General features: G+C 43.8%; 2 protein-coding genes across 6 annotated transcripts in view; one reads left to right on the forward strand and one right to left on the reverse strand.

The window, feature by feature from the left end:
* The window catches only part of LOC145912394 (uncharacterized), a 53,377-nt gene that overhangs the window by 13,672 nt on the left and 18,781 nt on the right, over positions 1-20,924 (reverse strand). The window lies entirely within an intron of this gene.
* On the forward strand, positions 1,314-20,384 carry LOC145911459 (glucocorticoid modulatory element-binding protein 1-like). 5 transcript variants are annotated; one of them, XM_082998794.1, is made up of 16 exons: positions 1,314-1,556; positions 1,614-1,704; positions 4,891-4,978; positions 5,146-5,249; positions 5,614-5,724; positions 8,034-8,117; positions 11,334-11,436; positions 11,974-12,077; positions 13,151-13,289; positions 15,258-15,369; positions 15,601-15,729; positions 17,427-17,552; positions 17,624-17,746; positions 18,277-18,453; positions 18,814-18,923; positions 19,329-20,384. In XM_082998794.1, exons 1-16 carry the CDS (start codon positions 1,481-1,483, stop codon positions 19,536-19,538), a joined length of 1,887 nt encoding a protein of 628 aa, XP_082854920.1. In that variant the 5' UTR covers positions 1,314-1,480; the 3' UTR covers positions 19,539-20,384. The 5 variants fall into 5 exon arrangements, with proteins under 5 accessions (XP_082854920.1, XP_082854922.1, XP_082854924.1 ...); XM_082998796.1 differs by having other exon boundaries at positions 18,814-18,908; XM_082998798.1 differs by having other exon boundaries at positions 15,625-15,729.

The following is a 20,924-nucleotide window of genomic DNA, read 5'->3' on the forward strand; positions in this document are numbered from 1 at the left end:
GTCTTCTCACCGGTGCACTTAAACCAACGTTGTTGGTTTTGCGCCTCGGTCGCGCAACGCCGCCGACACGCGCGATGTCGTGTTCTTTTTCTCTTCTTGTCTGGTTAATGCCTCGGTACGTTATCGCGCGTGTGTTCTTGCGTGAGCGTGGCGCGCCCGTGCGTTAGCGTGGCGCCTCATTTTGGCACGTCATAGACCAGCGCGGAGTTCCGCAATTCAACGTCGAGAGAGGCGTAGATGTCTGAATCTGAACGCTGGCGATATGTTTTGTTTTTTTCTGCTGGTTGTACATTTGCAAGCGCGCGGGGTGCGTGTGCCAGAAGTGGTAACACAGCAGCAGTGCAGCGTTTAACTCAATTAGCAGATGCTGGGTGCTTCGGCGACAAGGGATTTATCTTGTCTTTGCTAAGGAAAGTTCAGTAATCCTGCTCTGACGTCAATCGTTATGATGTGCTGTGTCTATGTTTCATGTGCTTGAGCCTGTTGTCACTTTGAAGCTTATCGTTAAATACAGTGACAGAAGCTTTAGCTAGTGCCACTGTCGGGTATGCCACGAGCGTGTGTTTACAGCGTGTAAAGGTAAACTTACGTAGCGTAACCAGCAAAACAGGTCCGTCCCGCAGTGGAATTCCTTCGGACGTGGACGGCCGCTGACTATTGCGAGTCAACGTAAAGCGTTTAGAATAGGAGAGCATTTCAAGTGATATCATTAACCTGCGATGCTCGTGGGCGCCGCGGCCAAACTGTTTGATTCACCGTTATTAATATTGCATGCAACCTATATTTGTAACTGTCGCGTTGATTAGTTTGAAGTATCTTTAACGTCAATCGGTATGTTTGCATTTTTTATATCGTTAGGCCTGCAAATGAAACGGTTTTGGTCCCTCTGCAATAAGGTTTGGTTTTATTGAAGTGACGTCAATTAAACGAAATGGTTTACAACAAAAAAATGTGAAGCCTATATTTCGACCTTACAGCTTGTACTCCAAACCAGCATTGTTGTAGACATGACTCAGATCAGCTTTTATTTATTTTGTGGGTTTGTCCAATGTTGACTGACAGAATGTGTGTGCTGGATTTCTCAAGACCGGGTTACCACTTCTTTTCCAACACATTTATATGATTTAATTCAGTTTCAAATGAGATAATAATAAGTCATTTTATACCACAACACAGGCATTTGTATCACCATTAAAACTTATCTTGTGCCTACTACTTTTTTCTTTTAAGAAAGTTTTAATACTTGTATGCTGTTTTGAATAATGCTGCATGTACATCATAAAACTTTAAATTTCATTATTGCTTATAGGTCTTGGATATTTAGGTGAATTTTCTGTGTACTTCAGTTTAATGAACAGCTGCAAATTTCCATGCTCTGTTGTAAAATAAGATAGCAAATCATTTTTGATAAAAGTCATCAATACCTGTTGCACTAGTTGCAAGAATACATGGGATAATCTGAAGAATCGTCTCAGAAAAAATGGAAAACGCTTCTTCTTCACCTTCAACCAATATCGTCGCCACAGCAATGTCCAAAGCTAATGTTATTTCGCCAGGTAATAAATGCATCTAAAAATTCCTGTAAATTTTTTTGACAATTTTTTGTTCATCAGCAGACTCCCCGCAAGTTGTTCCCAAGTCTCATGTGCAAGATATTGGCCAACAGATTTCGCAACGAACTTCTGAATCACCACGACCAAGAAGGTAAAATTGTTGATGATGCACCATAGCTAATGTCTTTAATTATTGATTTCGGTTGTGATGGTGATGGTAATCTTAAAAGAACTTGGGCTGCTTTTCCCCCTTACTGGTATGCAAACTCACATCAATAGAAACCATAATTTCATTAATTTTTAAGTGGTTGCAAAATGGAGCATATTTCTAATTGTTTTATCTTGTGAAGATTTGAATGGTGGTTGAACAGGATTTATCTGTTTATTTTTATTATTTGAGTATTTTTGATTTTGGTGCTTAAGTACCTTTCCAGGTGGTCCAATATGCCTGTGGTCCAATATGCAACTTTTAAGTATGCCTGTCTAGTTTGATATATAGTGTTGAACCATTGATATGTTTTCGTAACTGCATATCGAAAATGTGAGAATTAAACATAATGTGTGATATCCATTGCTCAAAAGAACCCTTAAAATATGTTTGTTGTTGGTGTAAATTGTATTTGTTTTATTGCATTGTTGCGTTCTCTGTTATTTGATGCTCCAGTCAGGTCACCAAGCTATCAACTTGCATTTGGAATTCAGTTAGACAGGTCAATCTCCACATGTATTTTTGCTACAGATGCGATTTTATTGATCTCAAAACATTTTTTCAGTAAGCAAAATTTGCGAGTTCCCATGGGATTGTCGTTGTTTCATGCCATTCCTAAACTGTATAGGGCAAAATGTATCCATCGGATAAAACAGGACTTTTCTCTTCCACAAAGCCGGGAATTGGCCTTTTCTTGTATGTGCGTTCCCACTAACTTGGCATTTTCACTTCATAACTCTGGCGCTCGGCCACGCATATCTTCGTCTCCAGCCCGCGTTCAAGTTCGCTCCTCCCGTTATGCGTCACATTGCCTTGCGAAGCGGGGAAACCTTTTCTGGCATTTCCTGCGCGCATTTCAGGCCTTCCATGAAATATCGTACTGACGTTTGTCGGTATTGGCAGAACAGCTGAATGTGGCTCCGCGCTTTGTTCGAAAGCTTAAAACGTGGAATGGTATAGGGTCATGTATGGTCTCTGCCGCAGCCTTCTGGCCCTGGGCGTTCGCGGAAAATGTATTTTTAAACTTTTCCGCGGTTTGTACCAAGGTCGACGCTTGAACAAAGCGGCGGTATTCCTCAAAACACTAAATGGCAACCAGCAAATTCATTACTTACAAAGCGTTAAAATAGAGGTCTTTCACGGCACGCGAAACCCAACATAAATATTGCTACTGGACCGAAGAAAATTCCGCTTCGTAACGCTCGTCTACCTTTCCCGCTTATTATAAACCTTGAGCACAGAGCAAATTGGCCCATCTGACGATTTTGTGTCCAAATAGTGAAACAGTTTTTTGATTGGGGTGCTTCCGTCGCAACGTTGATGAGCCCGAATCCACTTGACGCGCGCGCGCACGTCGCAAAAACGTTTGTTGACGTCAGAACTAACGCAACTGCTGGAGGGTTTCGATTGTCAAGCGTTTCTCTGTGGCCTTCCAGTAGCACACTAGAGGCCTTTGTTACACCGCAGACTGAAGTTCGAGCCCCCAGAAGTTGCTGGCTGCGTCTTTAACCAACGATCAATACAACACCGGGACTTTTGACGTCACGGCAGCGGATTCCACGAGCCTTATTCGGCCAAGTAAACTGTAGGAACGTCAATCGTGCCACAGCGGGTCCCGGGGGCCCGGTGGAACCCGTACATTATTGATGGGATGGGTCGCAATACCGCTTCACATCGGCGTGCCATGAGTCTTGCTAAAAGCGTACGGAGCGAGTTAAAATGGCAAGAGAAGGTTCGGAGGCGCGTTGGTGGGAGGCGTCACGCATGACCGAGGGCCATACACTGAACAAGACCGTCATTCACTGTGTGTTCCAACGCTCCGCCTTGCCCTAAACGTAAATAGCACCACCGTAAATTTCTCGAGGACAAAATGCCTCGCGCCCCAACGGCTGTTGTTGGTTCTGCCTAACGACATAAAGTCAAGACGACAAAAGCCTCAGTGGCGTAATAATAGTGGATGCGCCGCGCGCTACACACACGCACGCTCGCATTCGCGCAGCGACTCAAGGAAACACTCGAGAATGAGCATATGTGTGCGTGACTTCGATGTCTTTTGTGACGTGCTCACGAGGGGGAGGGGAGCGCGGGCAATTATTTTTACGTTCTTCGCCTCCGGCCGAGGCACCGCTATGCGGACAAGCGCGCGTTGGTCTTTTGTTTTGTGATTGTGACGCGTTGGAGTGAGGCGCCCACGCATGCGTCATAATAAAAGATTTAAGCGAACGCGCGCTGCGCTGCTACGAGCGAGTGGTTTTTTTGGGTCCACCAGCTTCGCTTAGTTTTTAAGTTTTTGCAGTAGTTTGATTTCAATGTTATCAATGCTTCTGCGTCAAATAGTTGGTGTTTTTATCAATACATAAATATAAACTGTTGGGAAGAAGTCCTTCCGCGTAGGGGGCATGGCACACCACTGAAACAACTGAAAAGGCCCTCGCCAAGCATACAAAACAAGACCGTGGTCGCCGAACCATCGTCAGCAGATGTTTCTACCTTGTAACTCGTCCTAATTGACAACTGAGACTTCGGCCCGCGTACTACGGGGCACCACTTTGCGTCAATACTTGTTAGATGACCGTCGTTAAGTTTTATTAGATTAGAGTGTTACGTGGCAAGCTCCCTACTGACCGTCAAACCCTACATCTACGTTAACAACGACGTCACGGATACCCGTTATAAATGCATCGCCAAACTGTGGAGAGGTTTAAAGTCTCCGTATTGCGGGAAAAGTGCACTTGTAATTGTTTAGAAAACTCAGCGCGCACGTGCAGGCGTAAATAAAATATCAGGCCGGGGAATTTAAGCGGCAGCTTCATTTTCTGTGCTGTGGTTTACCAACGCAGCAAAACGCCTCATAAGGTTTTCGTTTGATTTTTGAAGAGATTTAAACAAATTTGAATGTTTTTGTGAGAAACCGGCCGTTTCGTTGTCGTTAGCACAATCTTTAAAATTGGAATTGTCAGGAAGTTTTGAAGGTGTGGCATGTTTAATTGTTTGCGTGGTTGACGTACCTTCCACAAACTAAATAGAATTGTTGAATAATAGCGCGCCAAGCATTTTCTTCGAATTTGCCTTTAGTTATTTTGCAAACTCGGCCAAACTCCTTGTTGACTTTCTATTGTTACCTCACAGTGCAAACATGCCAAACTCTGACCAGATGGAAGTCGGTGATTCCCCGACACCGCCACCGACCCGTTCCCTCATCAAACAGGCTTCGCAGGTGAGGTTTTGTTATTGTGCATTCTGTAAAACATCTGCACTTCGATGCACAATGCACATGGCGGCCATTTTCGATTTCTTATTTTAACAAAAGGATGTTTTTTTTACTTTTTTTTATTTTTTTATTACTGCAACAACTACAACTTTTTTACAAAATTTTTACAAAAGGATTGCGATTCTCCCGCCCCGCGTCCCATGGAAACGGCGCCACCACCTGGCAATTTCAAGACTGAGGATCACGAGAAAACCAGGGTTCTACTCAACGAACCCAGGTATGTTTGATACTGTTTGAGGTTTAACGATTTGCGATCGAAACAAAAACGAAATACTCGGATTTTGTTTCACGCTTTTTTACTCAAATTATGATAAACAATCCTTGGGGCCGCTAGATACCCCCAGGGCGTGTTCCCACGATTTTTTAATGCAATCACAAACAGTCATAATCAAATAGTGATTTTAAATAATTGTTTTTGTGCAAATATGTAATCCAAAATTTAAAAATTGAACGATAACCCAATGTTTTGTTAATTAAATTGCCAAACAATTCGCCGATAACGAGGGTCTTCAAAAACGCTACCTCATCAACATGTGGACGATAAACTGTTATATCGGGTTTCACTTTTTACCCTCTTGTAGGAACGACGGCAAAGAGCCCCATCTGGTGACGATAACTCCTCCAACTACACTCCACCAACAAGTGAATGGAGACACGCGACCCCAGGGCTTATACATGTACAACCACGAACGGTCAGTACTGATTTTTGATGTCATTGTTTGCCTTTAACTGCTTATATATCAGTTAAAATAACGTTGAAATAAATTGCACAATTTTTAGACGGTTAATGTTTTTAATAACAGGGCGTTGTGTTGTTTATTAACGTCGTTGTTGAGCACAAAGTCTGAATGTATTATTTTGTTGTAAAAGTACAACCGTTGTAATCAACCATTGATGTGGATTACATAACATTTTCGAGTGCCAGGAGTAAAATTTAAAAATAAATCTGTGCAAGAAAAAACTTAAACGCCGTAGGGTTTATGTGCTTAATACATACAAAGTATGCATCTTATACGAAGTAAGGACTTATACCAAAATTGTGTAATTTGCATATATATTGGCTTTCGTGGTATGTGGTATGTTCGAACTGGTGTGACCGCCCTGCAAGCCTATTTGCATCACCTTTGCCAGTGCGACCAGATGTAAAAATCCCGCTGGTTAATTTGTCAACATAAAATTTCCGATCCACTGACCCCGCGCTAATTCATATGCAAAACTGAGCGCAACGTTTGGGCAACAAGCCAAGTTAAAAAAAAACGGGACGTTGGTTTCCCCTTCTACGTTTTTCGTTGGAAAAGTTTTGTCACCATTATAGTAACGGATTTGACAGGACGCAGCAGCGTTGCAGTTTTTTTTCAGTCTCGCCCATTGTCTTAAATTTTCCATGGTCTTGTCAGCAATAAATGTGTAGTCTCTGTGTTTACGGCTTCGTGGTTGTGTACAAGTTGTTTTTGATAGGTCAATTTTTACCGTCAAAATGTCGAAGTCGAACCTTGAACCGCCTCACATTCTGCAGATCGCTAAATCCTTGCCTTTTCGACCTAAATTTAGCCGCGTCACCTTTAAACCTGTGCGGTTGTGAAAATATCACGGAAAACCGCTTGCGCCAGGCGTGCGGGTCCATCTCGACTTGCCGTTTCAACTGCTCCCTACCATAAGACATTTAGCGGTCCAAAGTCAAATACCACGCGCAGCGCGAGGCAAGCTCGCTAAGAGTTTTAACCTTTTCCGAGATTATATTCCTGCGTCAGTGCGCGTCAATCCGTTGTCGTTGGCAACCAAGTCGCCTTTGCAGGTCGGGGGGGCATCCGGTTTTACTCGCGTGTGTTGAATAATTAAACGATGTCCATAGTCCGGATCGGTACGGCTCACTTTGCCACAGACTTCACCGCTCCGGATATTGTGGCGTGGCCAGCGACTAAAATACACGCAATAAGTCGCCTTGTATGTTAAACGTACATTTGTACATGGTGAATACGTCTATGTTGCTGCGTCACGCCACAAAGCTGTCTTGTGACATCATCTGAGGGCTGTGTTACGTGCAATTTGTTCTGGGCATTTCCGGTATTACACTTTCCGCATTCTAGCTCCGGTTTTATGCCAGTGCTTTATTGCGGCGCATGATGATGCAGATCATGTTATTTGGCCGGCGTCGGGCAAATGTCCTTTCGCGCACCCAGTAAAAAAAACGCGCCAAAATTTTCGAGATGTTGTTTCAAGGTAACCTTTTCGCTGCAATAAATGTCAAGTCCTTATTTACCTGGGAGGGTAGATACCTCTTTGGGGAAGCACGCCCTCGGAGTGTGGTTTGGAGGAATAAGAACCGAGCCTTCTCCACAGCCCCATATAGTGTTTACGGTCTGCAGACTGTGCAGAAGTGCAGCAAATGCGAAATTTACTGTTCAAATTTAGGACTGTATTCTGATAGCCACATGTGTTTAACCTCCACATGTGTTTAAAATTTCGTTACACGAAAACAACATCATTATCATCTGACGCCTTTTTCGCAAACCTCGTCGTCTTTGCCGCCGTGGGCGTTTTTAACTTTTGCGGCCAGTGTGCGGAAAAAAACTATTCCCGTGTTCATCCTGTTGTTGATGCCATCACCCGCTGTTGGAAATTCCTGGAAACGAGCGCCCGAACCCTTGCGTTTCTGTTGCGTTCACCTTCAACGCTACACAGGGCATGAAGGTAGCCTGATATTTGTCCGAAACAGTGCATATGTTTCTCCAAATCTCGGGTAACACTTTTCAGGGCACTTGTGTGGGGTAAATATACCCCATATGAAAAACTTCCCCCTAAAAAACTGGCTGTCGGGCTGGCCGACCTCAAACACCATAGAATTACTTCAGTCATTGTTATGATCAAAACGCAAGAGCCACCAAAAATCCGATTGAGGTTGGAATAACCATCAGTGCCAACGAATTATGCACTGACGTAATCGTATGATTATATGGAAGTAATATACATCGTGACGTAATGCCCTTTATCTTCTACTCAGAGTCGACCAGCCGATGATTCCAGCCTCTCACATGCATTTGCTGCCGAAAGACTACAAGACTGACGCGCACACGGAATTGGAAAAGTAAGATATTCTACATACATACACGCACTCCCTCCTCTCTTAACCCCAAGCCTCCCGGCCGGTTTTGCTCTATTTGCTCCCTCGAGTTTGACGTAACGCATCACGTGTTTAAATAAAGCGCTGACGGTTCGAACAAAGGCGTAAATACCCTCCGATGTGTGGGTATTTTGAGAGGATGTCATAGAATACATATACTTCAAACGTGAAGATTCCTGTAAGCATGTCGTCAGTTAGTGCGATACTGATGGCCACTGTTTCGACCTTACTAGTGCAGCTTGTTGTAACTATAGGACGATCTCGCCGGTCAAACGGCCAGGTAAAGATTTCCACCAACCAGAGAAAATCTAATTGGCTCCATGCTTGTTTATATGTATTTTGTTTTTTCTTGTGTGCAAAATTTTGTTTGTTGCTTCTTCCCCCCTCAAACAGTGACTGCAAAACCGCAGTGACGTCCCAACCTCCAATGGTCGGATGAGAGGTACCGGTTAATCCGAAACGGGCACGTTTTTCCCGGACGCCCATAATTTAGCGACATGGTACCCGGAATGCGTTCGCTTCACGTCGTCTATATTTGAACACGCCTATGCACGATTTCTTGTCGCTGCCACGACTAGCTTGTCCCTATGTTGAGTTGAAAGCCATGTTATGGCTGATCGGGTAACAGGGATTGGTGTGCAGTGTTGCGGTCAACCGTCGTGACCGTTTTGTCGGAATGAAGTGTCATTGCTTTGCAAACCACGGTACATTCTTCACTTAAGACGCCTTGTGTAATTTTGCATTTCAGTTAGGGTCCTCGTTAAAAGCCATATTGTGATAAATAGTTCATCAAATATATGAAGCTGTTTATAGCTTTGAAATATTGAAGATAGAGTTACGTTTATATCGAAGATATGCGTTCTGCTTCAACTTCAGTCTTGTATTTTCAATGTGTAATTTCACAAGACAAGCTCTTGCAAAATTTGTTTGTGAAACTGCATCATTTTTTCTATTGTGTATCGAAACTGTCTCATTTTCTCAGACTGCTTGTTGGTGATGGCGGAAAAACGCTCTGCTGATTGTGAAATATTGCACACCCACGCTTCATGTTGGGGCTTTTCACGATTTTGTCGGTGGGGGACGAGGTCACGATTCGTCCCCCAAACCCTGTGGGGGACGGGGTGGTTGAGTGTGGGCGAACTCCTTCGCGAAATTGGCGTACTTGCGTCAAACAACGCAAACCGCAGGCGGTTTAGGGATTTTCTTTTCAAAGCACAGATTCCGGGCAGTGCATGCGTTGCAGAAGCAAGATTTTTTTGGTTGCGCGTTTAAGCTTTTTTTCGACCATACAACGAAAATAACAATTGTTTCACATCAGAAAAAAACAAATAATCGTCCCTTTTACGACGTTGCCAACAAGAGATTAACGTATTACAGGCTCCGTTGTTGCTTTTGTATAAATAACGTGCTCCTATCCTTTCTAACCCAAGCACCGACATAAGAACGAACACAAACACCAGTCGACAACCGCTCTCGTTCGAACACGAAAAATGTTTGCGAAACCCTGCGCATATTTGACGAAACGGAGAAAGCGTAACGCCGCTGAGTCACTTGTGTTTCTTCCGCCACGTAAACGCTTGCGCAAAACAAATGAGGAGTGAGTTTTGATTCCAGCTATTGAAACGCACAAGTAGCATGACAGGAGCGAAGATAACGTGGGCGTCGTGTCTCGTGCATCGCCCACGCTTAAATGGAAGATACATGTCATTGCAAGCAGCAAGAAGAAAAACCCATACTTGCGCCCAAAACACCCGTTGAAAATGAAGCCTGCTGATTCGGTTTCTGCTTCGCGACGTTTTTGACTAACGTCATTAGAAATCCTTTTCGCTGGAAGGGTTCAATTTAATACTGCCAAAAGTACTGTGTGACTGTTGTGAACATATGCTCGGGGCATAGCATGATACATGTCATAAATACGAAATTTTGATGTAATTATGTGTTTTGAGCAAACCAAAAGCGTCATCTCCACGTCACGTGTCAAAAGCGTTGCACCACAAAGCGCAATTCGATGCCAATTTTTAAAAAAGAGTTTCACAGTCGCATTTCGCCCGTTGCCGTGTGCCGCGCGTTTGTCTTGGCGTGTTTGAGATGACACGTCACACCCCAGCATGGTTTCCTGTGTTACCCTATTGTTTGCTCTCGGTCGCGGGGAATTCCGCACGCGCATTGTGCGAGTTCAAAGTCTTAATCACTTTTATATGTGGTTCGAAGAGACAGGGTCGCCCCGTAAATCGAGTGTGTGTTTTCGAGCATAAGCGACACGCGCGCGCACATTAGGTGCAATAGCGCTTCGCGCGGCCGGTCTATACTCAAGGCAGCGACCTTAATCTTCGCTGTGAAGATCATTCTTCCAAAAACAAACCACCACCGCCCGTTTTTTAAACAAATATTGCCTTGCAAGCTTTTCTTCTCACCCCAGAGCTCACGACCCGCTCCCCAGCCTCGAAATTGGACGCTTCATAATCTGTAAATTAATAATTCATGGAGGCAACTTTGAGTCTTGCGGGAGTAGGAAATGGCTGATGTTAGAACTGTTGGGTTTTTTTCGTACGTGCGGCTTAACTAATCCTCTCACGTCGAAATTAAACTCCAGTTACAGTCGATTTTCCCTACAAGATTTTATCATTTTGAGTTAAGTTTTGTCATTTTGGGTGCACGTTACGTCATGACGTTATAACTGCAGTTAAAACAGGATAATATTACTTTGTAACCGCCGCCTGTATGTCATGAAGTTTACGACCATAACGCAGAGAGTTTTCGCTGCCTTGGTCGTAAACTTTATAACATACAGGCGGTGGCCTTCCAAGCTCTAGAGGTCTCCATTTAACCGCACTTTTGTGAAACCGTCCAAAAAAATCTTGTCACAAATGCAGGCGTTTAGAATATACACAAAAATTGGGTTTGTCAAAATATAAGGTTTTCTAATATCACTGCGGTTTCGAAATCACCGAATTGTAGTTGGCACCTGTTATTTTTCATTTATGCGGACATGGAAAAGTGATGGAAACTTTATCCAAATCTTCATTACCCTGGTAATCGCGAAAATGGCTTCCCGGTCATATTTTCATTTCCACTGCTTCTCGCAGTCGAGTCTAAACGAAAGAATAAATTCTCAAAAAAATACTTCGGGAACTGAAAGTCTGGTTTCGTATGGCAATAAATAACTTGATTTTCTTTCAGACCGAACGAGGACACGACGTACGCCATAACATGCGGAAACGACAAGGCCGAACTCGTGTGGAAGAAATTTATCTGCCCTGGAATCAACGCCAAATGTGTCAAGGTATGTTGGTGTTTAAGCGACCACACCGCCCGTTGTCCGTTGTATACTGAAAGGTCCCCACGCGCCGAGCACCTGCTTTGAATACAGCAGAATGCCGCGTGATTGATTTTTCAAGCGTCAACACATAAATGGCATTAAAGAAACACAGACTGCCGATATTTGAGATTTACTGCTTGTTGCACCAAAACGTAAAGAAAAAACAATGAGATCATCACCTGACATTTACCTGTTCATGTAGAAAATGTCACGGTTTTAAGCAGAATTTATTTGACCTGTTTCGAGTCCAAAAAAGACCTTATGGGCTCAACGCTCCCATTTCAATATTTAACGTGGAACCTTTTTCATTTCGATTCGGTTTCGGGCGGTGTCGAGCAGTTTCGTCACTCAAAATAACATCGATCTAAAAGCGGCCACGCTATCCAATCCGCACGCGACAGCTTATATGCTCCATACGCCATGTTGCAAACTCATCCAGGCATCTACATGTATGGATAATTGCCGCAAAGCATTCTTGAATCTTACGCGTTTTGTGCGCAGCGGGCCGGTCAGTGGTTGACTCCAAAGGAATTCGTCAGTTGCGCCGGAAAGCAGACGCTCAAGGACTGGAAACGGGCGATCAGGATCAACGGCACAATGCTGAGGTAAATTGTGCAACACCGTGAGTTGGGTGTATCCATTGCTATGTGCATGTGACCACCAGTGTAAGGTGGGGATTTACAGGTCGATCAACACGGTGTTCATGCATTCTAAACCCGATTTCCCCGAGCCCGAAGCAGAAATTACCCCGTTTTTGTGGTTCGCCACCATAAAGCAGCACGTAGACGTTTTTTTGCCACCGCAACATAAAAATTTCGTTGCGCCTACCATTGTCGTTTTTGTACATGTAAAAATTTCCAAGTATGTGATCGTGACTCGCGGCGAACTTGACCTTCACTAATGTGTATTTAAAATTGCACGAGGCCCGTGTCCCGCCTCCCCGGCCATTTCCGGCTCCAAACCGGACCCCTCGGTTCCGCATACGGCGACGTTACTTCACCCAACCCGCCAACTCCCCATTGACTGAAAACCTTCCTCGAGGTCACAGTCCCGACAATTTCCTCTCGCTACTTGCACGCGATTCACTGTTTGTTGTTTACACCCGACGCTCGTCGCGGCGTCATGACGTCATAAATTGGCGGCGCGAGGTGGTGAGTCACCGTGTGCCACATCCGGTGCGGAGGTAGGTGGCGTCGCGCGAACCCAACGCACGCCTCAGGTCTCACTCTACACCGAGTTTGTTCGACAACTCGGTGAACGGCGGAATGTGGGTTCGAATCCCGCCTTACGTTGGTAATGTGTCATTAAATATTTATTTCGTAACAACAGGGCCTTTTGACATAAAAATTTGACAAGCGAAAGTACGACAAAAACACACACATCAGTTGGATCAAACCTTATAGTGTGTAGCATACCGGACTTGGCAAACTGCACCACTTCGGGCCAAATCTGGCATGTTAGGTCTTTAATTTTGGCCCGCCAAAGGAGAGTTAATTAACGTCAACCAATTTTTTTTGAAACTGCATTTGGATATAACTTTCCAAAATTTTAATATTTTATGGCCCGCGAGCCAAAAGTATTTCCCAGTATGCCCATCCCTGGTGTATACGGAATTGGATGGTGGGCCTTTGGTATCAGGCTCAGAAACCCTCACCCATGTTCTTGTTGATATTCTTAGGAAGCTGATTGAAAGCGGTGAGTTGAATTATTACGACCACGAAAACAACTGTTCGAACCAGTGCAGAAGCAACAAAAACTCGTCGTTCGACAGCACCGAAAAACCGTACAACTCCTTCGAAAATGATCCCAGAGAGATGGTAAGTTGACAAAGTGTCTCACCATCGGGTTCTTAACAGTTACCTGGAAGCGAAACTGCCACGAAGTGTAAACCGACCAGCAGCTAAAGCAGCCCGAACACGTCACGGTTGTGCCCCATCCGTGTAGGATTTTTCGCCCTATCGAAAAAGGTTAACCCTGACATTGCCCAACGACGCGTGCAGGGAACAACAAGCTATCAAAGTGTCCAGGCCTCTCTCGAATCTTGTCTTGTGAGTTTAATCGAATCGACTGGGCCATAATGCCACGCGGAACTGCGTGAAAAGGTCAAGCGTGCCGGGGTTTGCAAATGCCACCCTCGCTTAACGTAATGAGTGTGCGCCCGTGTTGAGAAAGTGGAATACAAAAATGTACACCCGAAATTGCGCTGGCTCGTCTCGCGGTTACTTACTGCAGACTTCATTCTTGACACCCCCTTCATTTTTCTGCCGCTGTTTTGTTTGCTTTGCAATTTTTCTCTGGCAAATTTTACAGGCCTGGTTCCCGCCGTGGTTAACATTTGCACGCGCGAACGAATCACCGTGCGTGACGACACAAATCGATCCATTGTTTCGTAACAAACACCGCGACGCGACTTAACAATGCTCCGGTGAACGGCAGATGTTTTTCGCGCGATGCATTCAATTAGCAACGAGTCTCCCCTCCTTGGGCCGCGAGAGCCTCAGGTTAGAGGAAAAGGTTGAAGCAGGTGCGAGGTCCCTGCTGGCGCCGTTCAATTACCATACGTTAGTTGAACCCGCTGCCGGTTAGGTGAATTTCTCCTGATATGGAGCCGTGGAAAAACAACGTCAATAGGTTGCCACGCAGTTTTCTTAAATGCCAGGGAACCGGCAATTTGATATTTTTGTTGTCAGAAATTGCGCGGCCTTTTTTTAGTCGAGCGCCCTTTGGGAAAGCGAACATAGGGACGAGGATTACGTGCAGGAGATAGCGCTGCATTCTTGGCAAAGCACTCTTGTATGTTGTAGCCCTCAAAGCGTATCCTATTACCTATTTCACAACGCCTCCATGTCCTTTTGGCCAATGAGCCCCGGGGGTAATTTTAATATTTCTCAATTGACGAAAAATGGTTAAAATCCTCAGAAAAGCATTTTATCTCTATCATATAATTTCCTACCACGTTTAACCTAGCACGCTAAGGCTTCTCGTATTCTTGATTTATTGTAAATTAGTGAATGAATACATATTATGACATCACAAACTGAAAGTTTATATTATATAAAAACGTTATGCAGACAGATCTAATCCGGGCAACTTTTTTTTTCCTCAAAAAATGTCAGCACAGCGGGGAATCCGGAAAATTTAACGAAATCAGAAATATATAAGTGGCGAAAAGCATGGAAAGAAACCAGTCTCTAGACTTGTGTCGACTTCGGGTGTTCAGCGTTCGAATAAACCGGGTCCGACCGTTTAAAGAACGCAGTAAAATAGACGCATCATTTCGTGATGTGCTCAAACCACGCGAGGGTAGCTCTGGCTATAACGTCACGTGGATGTAAGAGTGAACACTTACAATGACCCAAAAGCCAGCAACGTTGTGTCTGTGAACGCAACGGTGAGGTGGGGGGGTTGACGTGGCAATGGAAACAAGACCTATCTATATATATATATATTACTCCCCAACCCTGTTTGACCCGAGATTTTCAACCACCACCTGCAATTAATAGACCCTCTGCGCCTGTGGCACCTGTCATACCTGTCACTTTCATTGTTTACGGGGCATGTTACGCGTTATGAGTAATCGATAGTGACGTGCATACAACAAAACGTCGCATCGGACGGTGCTGTATTACAAACGAATTGTTTCTCGTTAAAATTTAGGCTCGTCGCTGAAAAAAAAAGCTAGGTTCAAAGAGAAGTGAAAACGTATTCTGTATCGTGTATTCATCAAAATCGTTTGTACTTCTACACTGTAAAGGAGTTACCCCAACTTTTTCTTTCAATTTTAGCTGAATTATCGCGTGCCGTCCCAACCGTCAGGCGAGGGTCTTCTGCCCAAGTCCAACTCAGAGGATCTTCCTTACCTCCAGAAACGGCCGGGACTCCAGAAATCACAAGAAAGTGAGTCGTCATGGTTACATGTTTCGTTCACTAATATATAAAAAGAATACCGGAACAACGAGTGCTTGCTACATTTTATTCCACCTGAAACACCAGTGCGTCTTGCACAATGATGATAAATTGCCTCAAGACCCAATACCGCCGTTCTGTGGTCAGATAGTGGAACCGTAAATCGGCGGCCCATGAGTTAGAGACCATGTTTTTGTTTTTGAGAATCGTGTTATATTCCAGGTAACACGAGCCTGTCCATCACAGGTTCTCTTGAGCGATCCAGCTCGGAAGATTCGGGTCTGGCGCCTTCTCCTCACGTCGATTCCATTATCATGAAGGAGGCTTTCGCATCCACTGAGAAACTGCAAGGTACGTCATTGAAGTGTGTCAAGTTCGGGCGTCGTAATATGTCTAACCATAGGGATCTACATTAACAGTTTGAAACTACGTTCTGTATATTAAAACCAAAGCTAATATGCTGTTTATTTTGTTTAGTTAAGTTGAATGAATAGTTTTAAAAGTACTGATGATGGGCGCAGTTCGTGTTCGAAACACCTACATAACTTGAGATGATTAACAGCATAATAGCTTTGTCTTTCATATTCAAAGTAATTATCTCTTTTGCACCCTCGTTCTATATAATAACCCACATGTCACAAACTGCGGTGACATTTTGGTGCAATTTTTAAATTTTAATTCTTTTGTCATTCTTTCCTCGCCCCCTTTCCTTTTTTTGCACAACGAACGGAACGTTGACCAAGTTAAAAGTTTTTTGCCAGAAGAGCTTGTGAGTTTATTGAAGATTATGTCAGACTGCGGCAGAAACGAATTATCTACATTCCAATAACCCTAATGTCACAACCCGCAGTGGAATGTTTTTTTGGTGTAATTTTAGGACGGAGCAATTGTGTGACATTTTGGCGTCTATTTCAGGTACACTAGCGTGTAGATAGGAACTATTTTCTTCTGCGGTCACGTTAACATTGCTTTAAATATTGGTATTTGTATGCTGTTAATAGAGGCGCGCTAATGTTAGGAGGCCGAAACGCAATACAGTGCTTCGAATTCGACCGGGAACACGGTCCACTTTAAAATAACCATACACGTTAAATGTCGGCGTGCTTTAATTTACCAAGCGCGTTCGTTTGCCAACTTTCTTTTCTCTTTGCAAGAGTGGGTTTTTTCACTAATGGTTCTTACTTGTCTCACGGAAATGATTTTATTACTTTCTCCGGAAAGTGGATCATTTTCTCTTGAAAATTTTTCCTTTTCTATGCAAAACGTTTGACAACGGCTTTAATTTTTTTTCTATAATTCAACATGAAATTCAAAAAGGGTAAAAAGAAATGATTCCATTTTGAGAAGTATTGCACATTTAAATTCCACGATCGGTTTAAATTAATTGTTTTTTTTGACATGGGATCTTCTTTATTATCAAAACAAATTTCAATTTCGACAGTGCCTGACGCAGTTTCAAAACCTCTGCAAGCTCTTTAACTTCCTTTGACCCATGCACCAGGTTTCGTGGTGATGGGGTGACTCTATTGGGAAACCCCGAAGCCACAATGTTTCAGGTCCTAGATTGCCTGGTGATTTCCACCAAGTTTGCGTGCAGATGCGTAAAGCACCTTCGGCGAGAATTCTTCTCTGAAAACAACAAACTGCAGGGTGATATCGACCCCACGTTTTTCCCAGCTTCGTTGAAATAAAATCAACACAGCAATTTGTGACGCAAGTTAAAAGATGTAAAAATACTCTGCCAATATATCGTTTTCCATTGGTTCGATGCGGGGCAAATGCGCAGTCGTCATCCTTACGTTTTCGTTTTAAATATTCCATGGACGAATGTGCTCATCTAAATACATTCATCACTTTGAATAAGAGATACCGATAATGCCTAACAGCATAAGCGAAATTCATATTATTGGCTCCACTTTGCTTAGCATAGGCGAAATATAGACATCAATTGAAAACCTTGGATTAACGACATGGATTAATTACTGAAGTCATTCATTACTTTATTATTAATTATTTGAATACAAAGAGGTTTCGGTTTCTGTCAACAGACCTCCAGAACTTCTGGAATGGCATCATACGATCTGAACTCTTTGACGACATCGTGCGGGATGTTTTGACTCACATCAGCAACTTGCACGCCAAAACTAAAGTCACCAACGTGGTGTCGGTCGAAGGTCAGTTACTATAAATAGTGATTGTTACGTCACCGTTTCCGGTTTGTAAACATTTAATTTTAATTGGACAGACGCTGGTACTTTGACGAATCTTGTCAACTCGTTGGAAATGATCCCTAGCATCACCCAGCGGTTGTCATTGTACAAACACAGCATGGAGGAGCAAGCCGAAAAATCAACCAGAGAAATACAAGGTAGATTCCGTCCCGCGGGCCAAAACTGATTCGCTATGTATTACAATCTGACCCGTTATGTCCTTTTATTTGGCCCTTCAAGCCTCTCAATCTGACACGCCTGGGGTTGGTTGACATGGGCACGAGTTAAACCCATAAAGGTTATCAGGTCGGGCGCCCATGTTTAAGGTGATTTTCTCACGGAAAATTACGCCTGCGGAACAACATTCGGACTGTTTGTATGCAAATGTTTAGCCCGAGTAATATATGACCTTTACAGACTTACTGACCTTATGTAACCCCTTTTGACCAAATTAGTGAAATGACTGCTTCTGAAAAAAAATACAAAAACGTCAAAAAAGTCCTCACTTAAATTGTTACTGACGCTGCCAGGCATATTTTATTCTGCCAAACGTCGATAAAAATAAAGATTGCCAGAAGAGTAATATTTAGCAATAAACTCCTTACTGGTCGCTTCTACTCTCTTACGAAGTTCGTGTGTTCGGAATTTTAAAATTCGATCTTTCGAACGACTTTGTATTTTCACCCAGAACTGGAGAAAAAACTGGCCGAGCAGAAGAAGTTCGAGTTGGACTTGAAACGCAAATCTCAGCATCTGGACAGCGTGATGCCTCTCATACCAAACGAGAAGCGACAGAAAAGAACGATGCTCAGATTCGTGAGACAGAAAGCCGTGGATTCGAGAATTCCACCGGGGGTCATACCTGGTAAATAAAACGATCGCTTGTTGTATACCAGGGATAACCTGTTAACCCTTGCCCTACGCATCGCATTTAACCAACTCATGCCAATGAATCGAAGCTTATAATATCGCATTTAGTTAACGCTGAAATTTTATTTTTTAATGATTTTTCAGCCTGAAACACTTACACCCTGTGTCATTTTATAACAAAAAAACCTTCCGGGCTGTTTTAGAGACCCGATATCCACTTACATTAACCAACCTGTTTTCGCAAATAACCGGCCTGCTGTCTGCACTTAATTTTTTACACTATGAGAATTTAGTTCGGGATAATTGACACCAGCAAGCTATTCTTATCTAACCCTTGTGTGTTTTTTGGTCACAGGTACTTCGTCATCTCCGGTCCCAGCATCCCGGATGTCCGAGGTCATGATGCCATCACGTGTTCCTAACCGTGAGTTATGGCCGCAAGCACTCCAGGTAATATATGACGACGTAAGTGAGATTTCTATGTAGGCGGTTCCCGCCATTTTTAAGCTGAAACTAAATTTGTGCTTTTTTGTTTGTTTTAATTTGGAGAGTCTTTGTTTTCTATTAGTGATGATTTAATACGCAATTCGAAGGATTTAATGATAATAATGAAAATCTGGGGGCGCTTATCCTCACAAAAGTAGATCTAGTTTGCACTTGGAAAATATGTTCTTACTAAGGATGATTTCGATTCGAAACATGAAATATTATTTAACATGTCGAAATTTTTTACCAAAACAGTTTTCTATAAAAGCGTTTCTGCAAAGCAAGTTTTAGTAGTAGAGCATACAAAATCATATGACCTCAAAAAGAACCCGCAACTTCCAGGAACTTCCGTAACCACACTTCCCCATTATACTCTTTCCACAGGCCACCTCAACCCAGCTCTCAAGGCTTAACGTATCCGGGTGCGTGGCCTCTGCTCTGCCCGGCATAGCTCCAATGTTCCTCACCCACGCCAACATACACACACCTCCGGAGGGTTTCCCCCCATCGTCACTCTCCCAAGCCTTCATGGCCTCGCAGCAGGCGGCGCATCAGCATTCGCCCCGCGACACACAGTCGCCCAGCAAGAAGTGACCGCGAGACGGCGCCCGAGAGAGCACAGACTTGATTTTATTGAGGACTCACGCACGCCGCGATTCAGTCGCCCGCGTCATTTTTACTTTTTTCTCTTTCTTTCTTTTTTCCTTCCCCGCGTGGTACACAACGATTCGGACGCTGGTGGAAACTCTTACGTATACTGGCGGGCGTGGCGATTATTTTTTTACCGTCTCCTTATTTCTTTCCTTTGAATTTTTCCAACTTTCTCTCGAAATATTCAGTATCCCGGCGGCGACCTTGTAACGGCCGTGACGTAGTTGATTACATTTCCTTAGCGGCGACACGTGTAATTTGTAGCGGAACCAGCACTTAGTTCATATTGTTTCTACTGGAGGTCACTCTGGCCCGGCACCAAGCGGATTTTATTGAGGAAACGTTGCCGCTTTTTCGTCGATAATACGGCCCTCCCTACTACACCCCTCACTGCTTGAGATTCGCGCGCGAACCCAACCGTTTTTTTCATTTTTTCAAAAGATTTTTTACCGTCGGCAATTCCCCGTTGCGCTTATCAGTTTCTCTGTTCCACACTTGTATATGACGTCACAATGCCCCGGCGCGCGTCACACTTCATTGTTCGCATTTGATCATGTCTTTCGTGTTGTCTGCACCTTTAAAGTTCAATGTCCCTTGCAGTATCACTCCGTCCCCCCTTGCGCGCGCATCACCGCCCTTTCTTACGTCACTGACTACCCTCGCGATGACGTCATCAACCCTCACGCCCCCTCTTTTGCTGTGGAAGCGGGTGTTTTTCGTCTTGGCCTTTGTGCTGCGACAAAATAAACGATAATGGTTTATTGTGAGCAAATAAATCTTGTTACTGCGTCGTCTTGTGATTATTGTCTACTGCTGTGGAGTTGCGAAAAGCGCTGTAAAGCGAAATGGAGCTATATTTTCAGCTGAAGGTTGTTGTTTTAGGCCAGGGATTATGGCGAATATAATATGATTCCGGTTAAAATTATTCATCTAAGGTTCGTTATAGGAATTCGTTCATAGCAAATAAATGCAAATAGTTTGGCTCGCAGCCATAAGCTTAAAGCAACCTAACTTTTTGTAAACTACGACACTCCGTTTGTCTGAATCGCTTTCAATTAGCACCTGACAGTTCCAAATATTTTTAGTTGTCCTCTGTGCAAGGGCATTAAAATGTCGCTTCAAACGTAGAAGACAATATTAGCCAAGTGCGGCCCAAACCGTGGTTAACCGCCCCTCGAACAAGCCTATGCCACAGGCCGCGGCTGTGTCCTGTCGCCGTCTCCCGCCAGATTGACGAGTTGCCGCTAAAACTGGTCACGTGACCCGTAGTGACTACAGCTCTTGGCAACGATGGAAGTTCGAAAGGCGAGGTTTCAGAAAAAGTTTCTG

The sequence above is a fragment of the Ascidia mentula genome, chromosome 8, assembly GCF_947561715.1.
Source record: "Ascidia mentula chromosome 8, kaAscMent1.1, whole genome shotgun sequence".
Taxonomy (NCBI): Eukaryota; Metazoa; Chordata; class Ascidiacea; order Phlebobranchia; family Ascidiidae; genus Ascidia; species Ascidia mentula.

What these genes read in the sequence shown, in the direction of transcription:
- LOC145911459 (XM_082998797.1), top strand. Translation starts at nt 1,481, where the DNA reads ATGGAAAACGCTTCTTCTTCACCTTCAACCAATATCGTCGCCACAGCA. An exon ending in GTTCTACTCAACGAACCCAG is followed by an intron (nt 5,250 to 5,613) that starts GTATGTTTGATA and finishes ACCCTCTTGTAG; the next exon opens with GAACGACGGCAAAGAGCCCC. An exon ending in GGTCAGTACTGATTTTTGAT is followed by an intron (nt 5,744 to 8,043) that starts GTCATTGTTTGC and finishes AGAGTCGACCAG; the next exon opens with CCGATGATTCCAGCCTCTCA.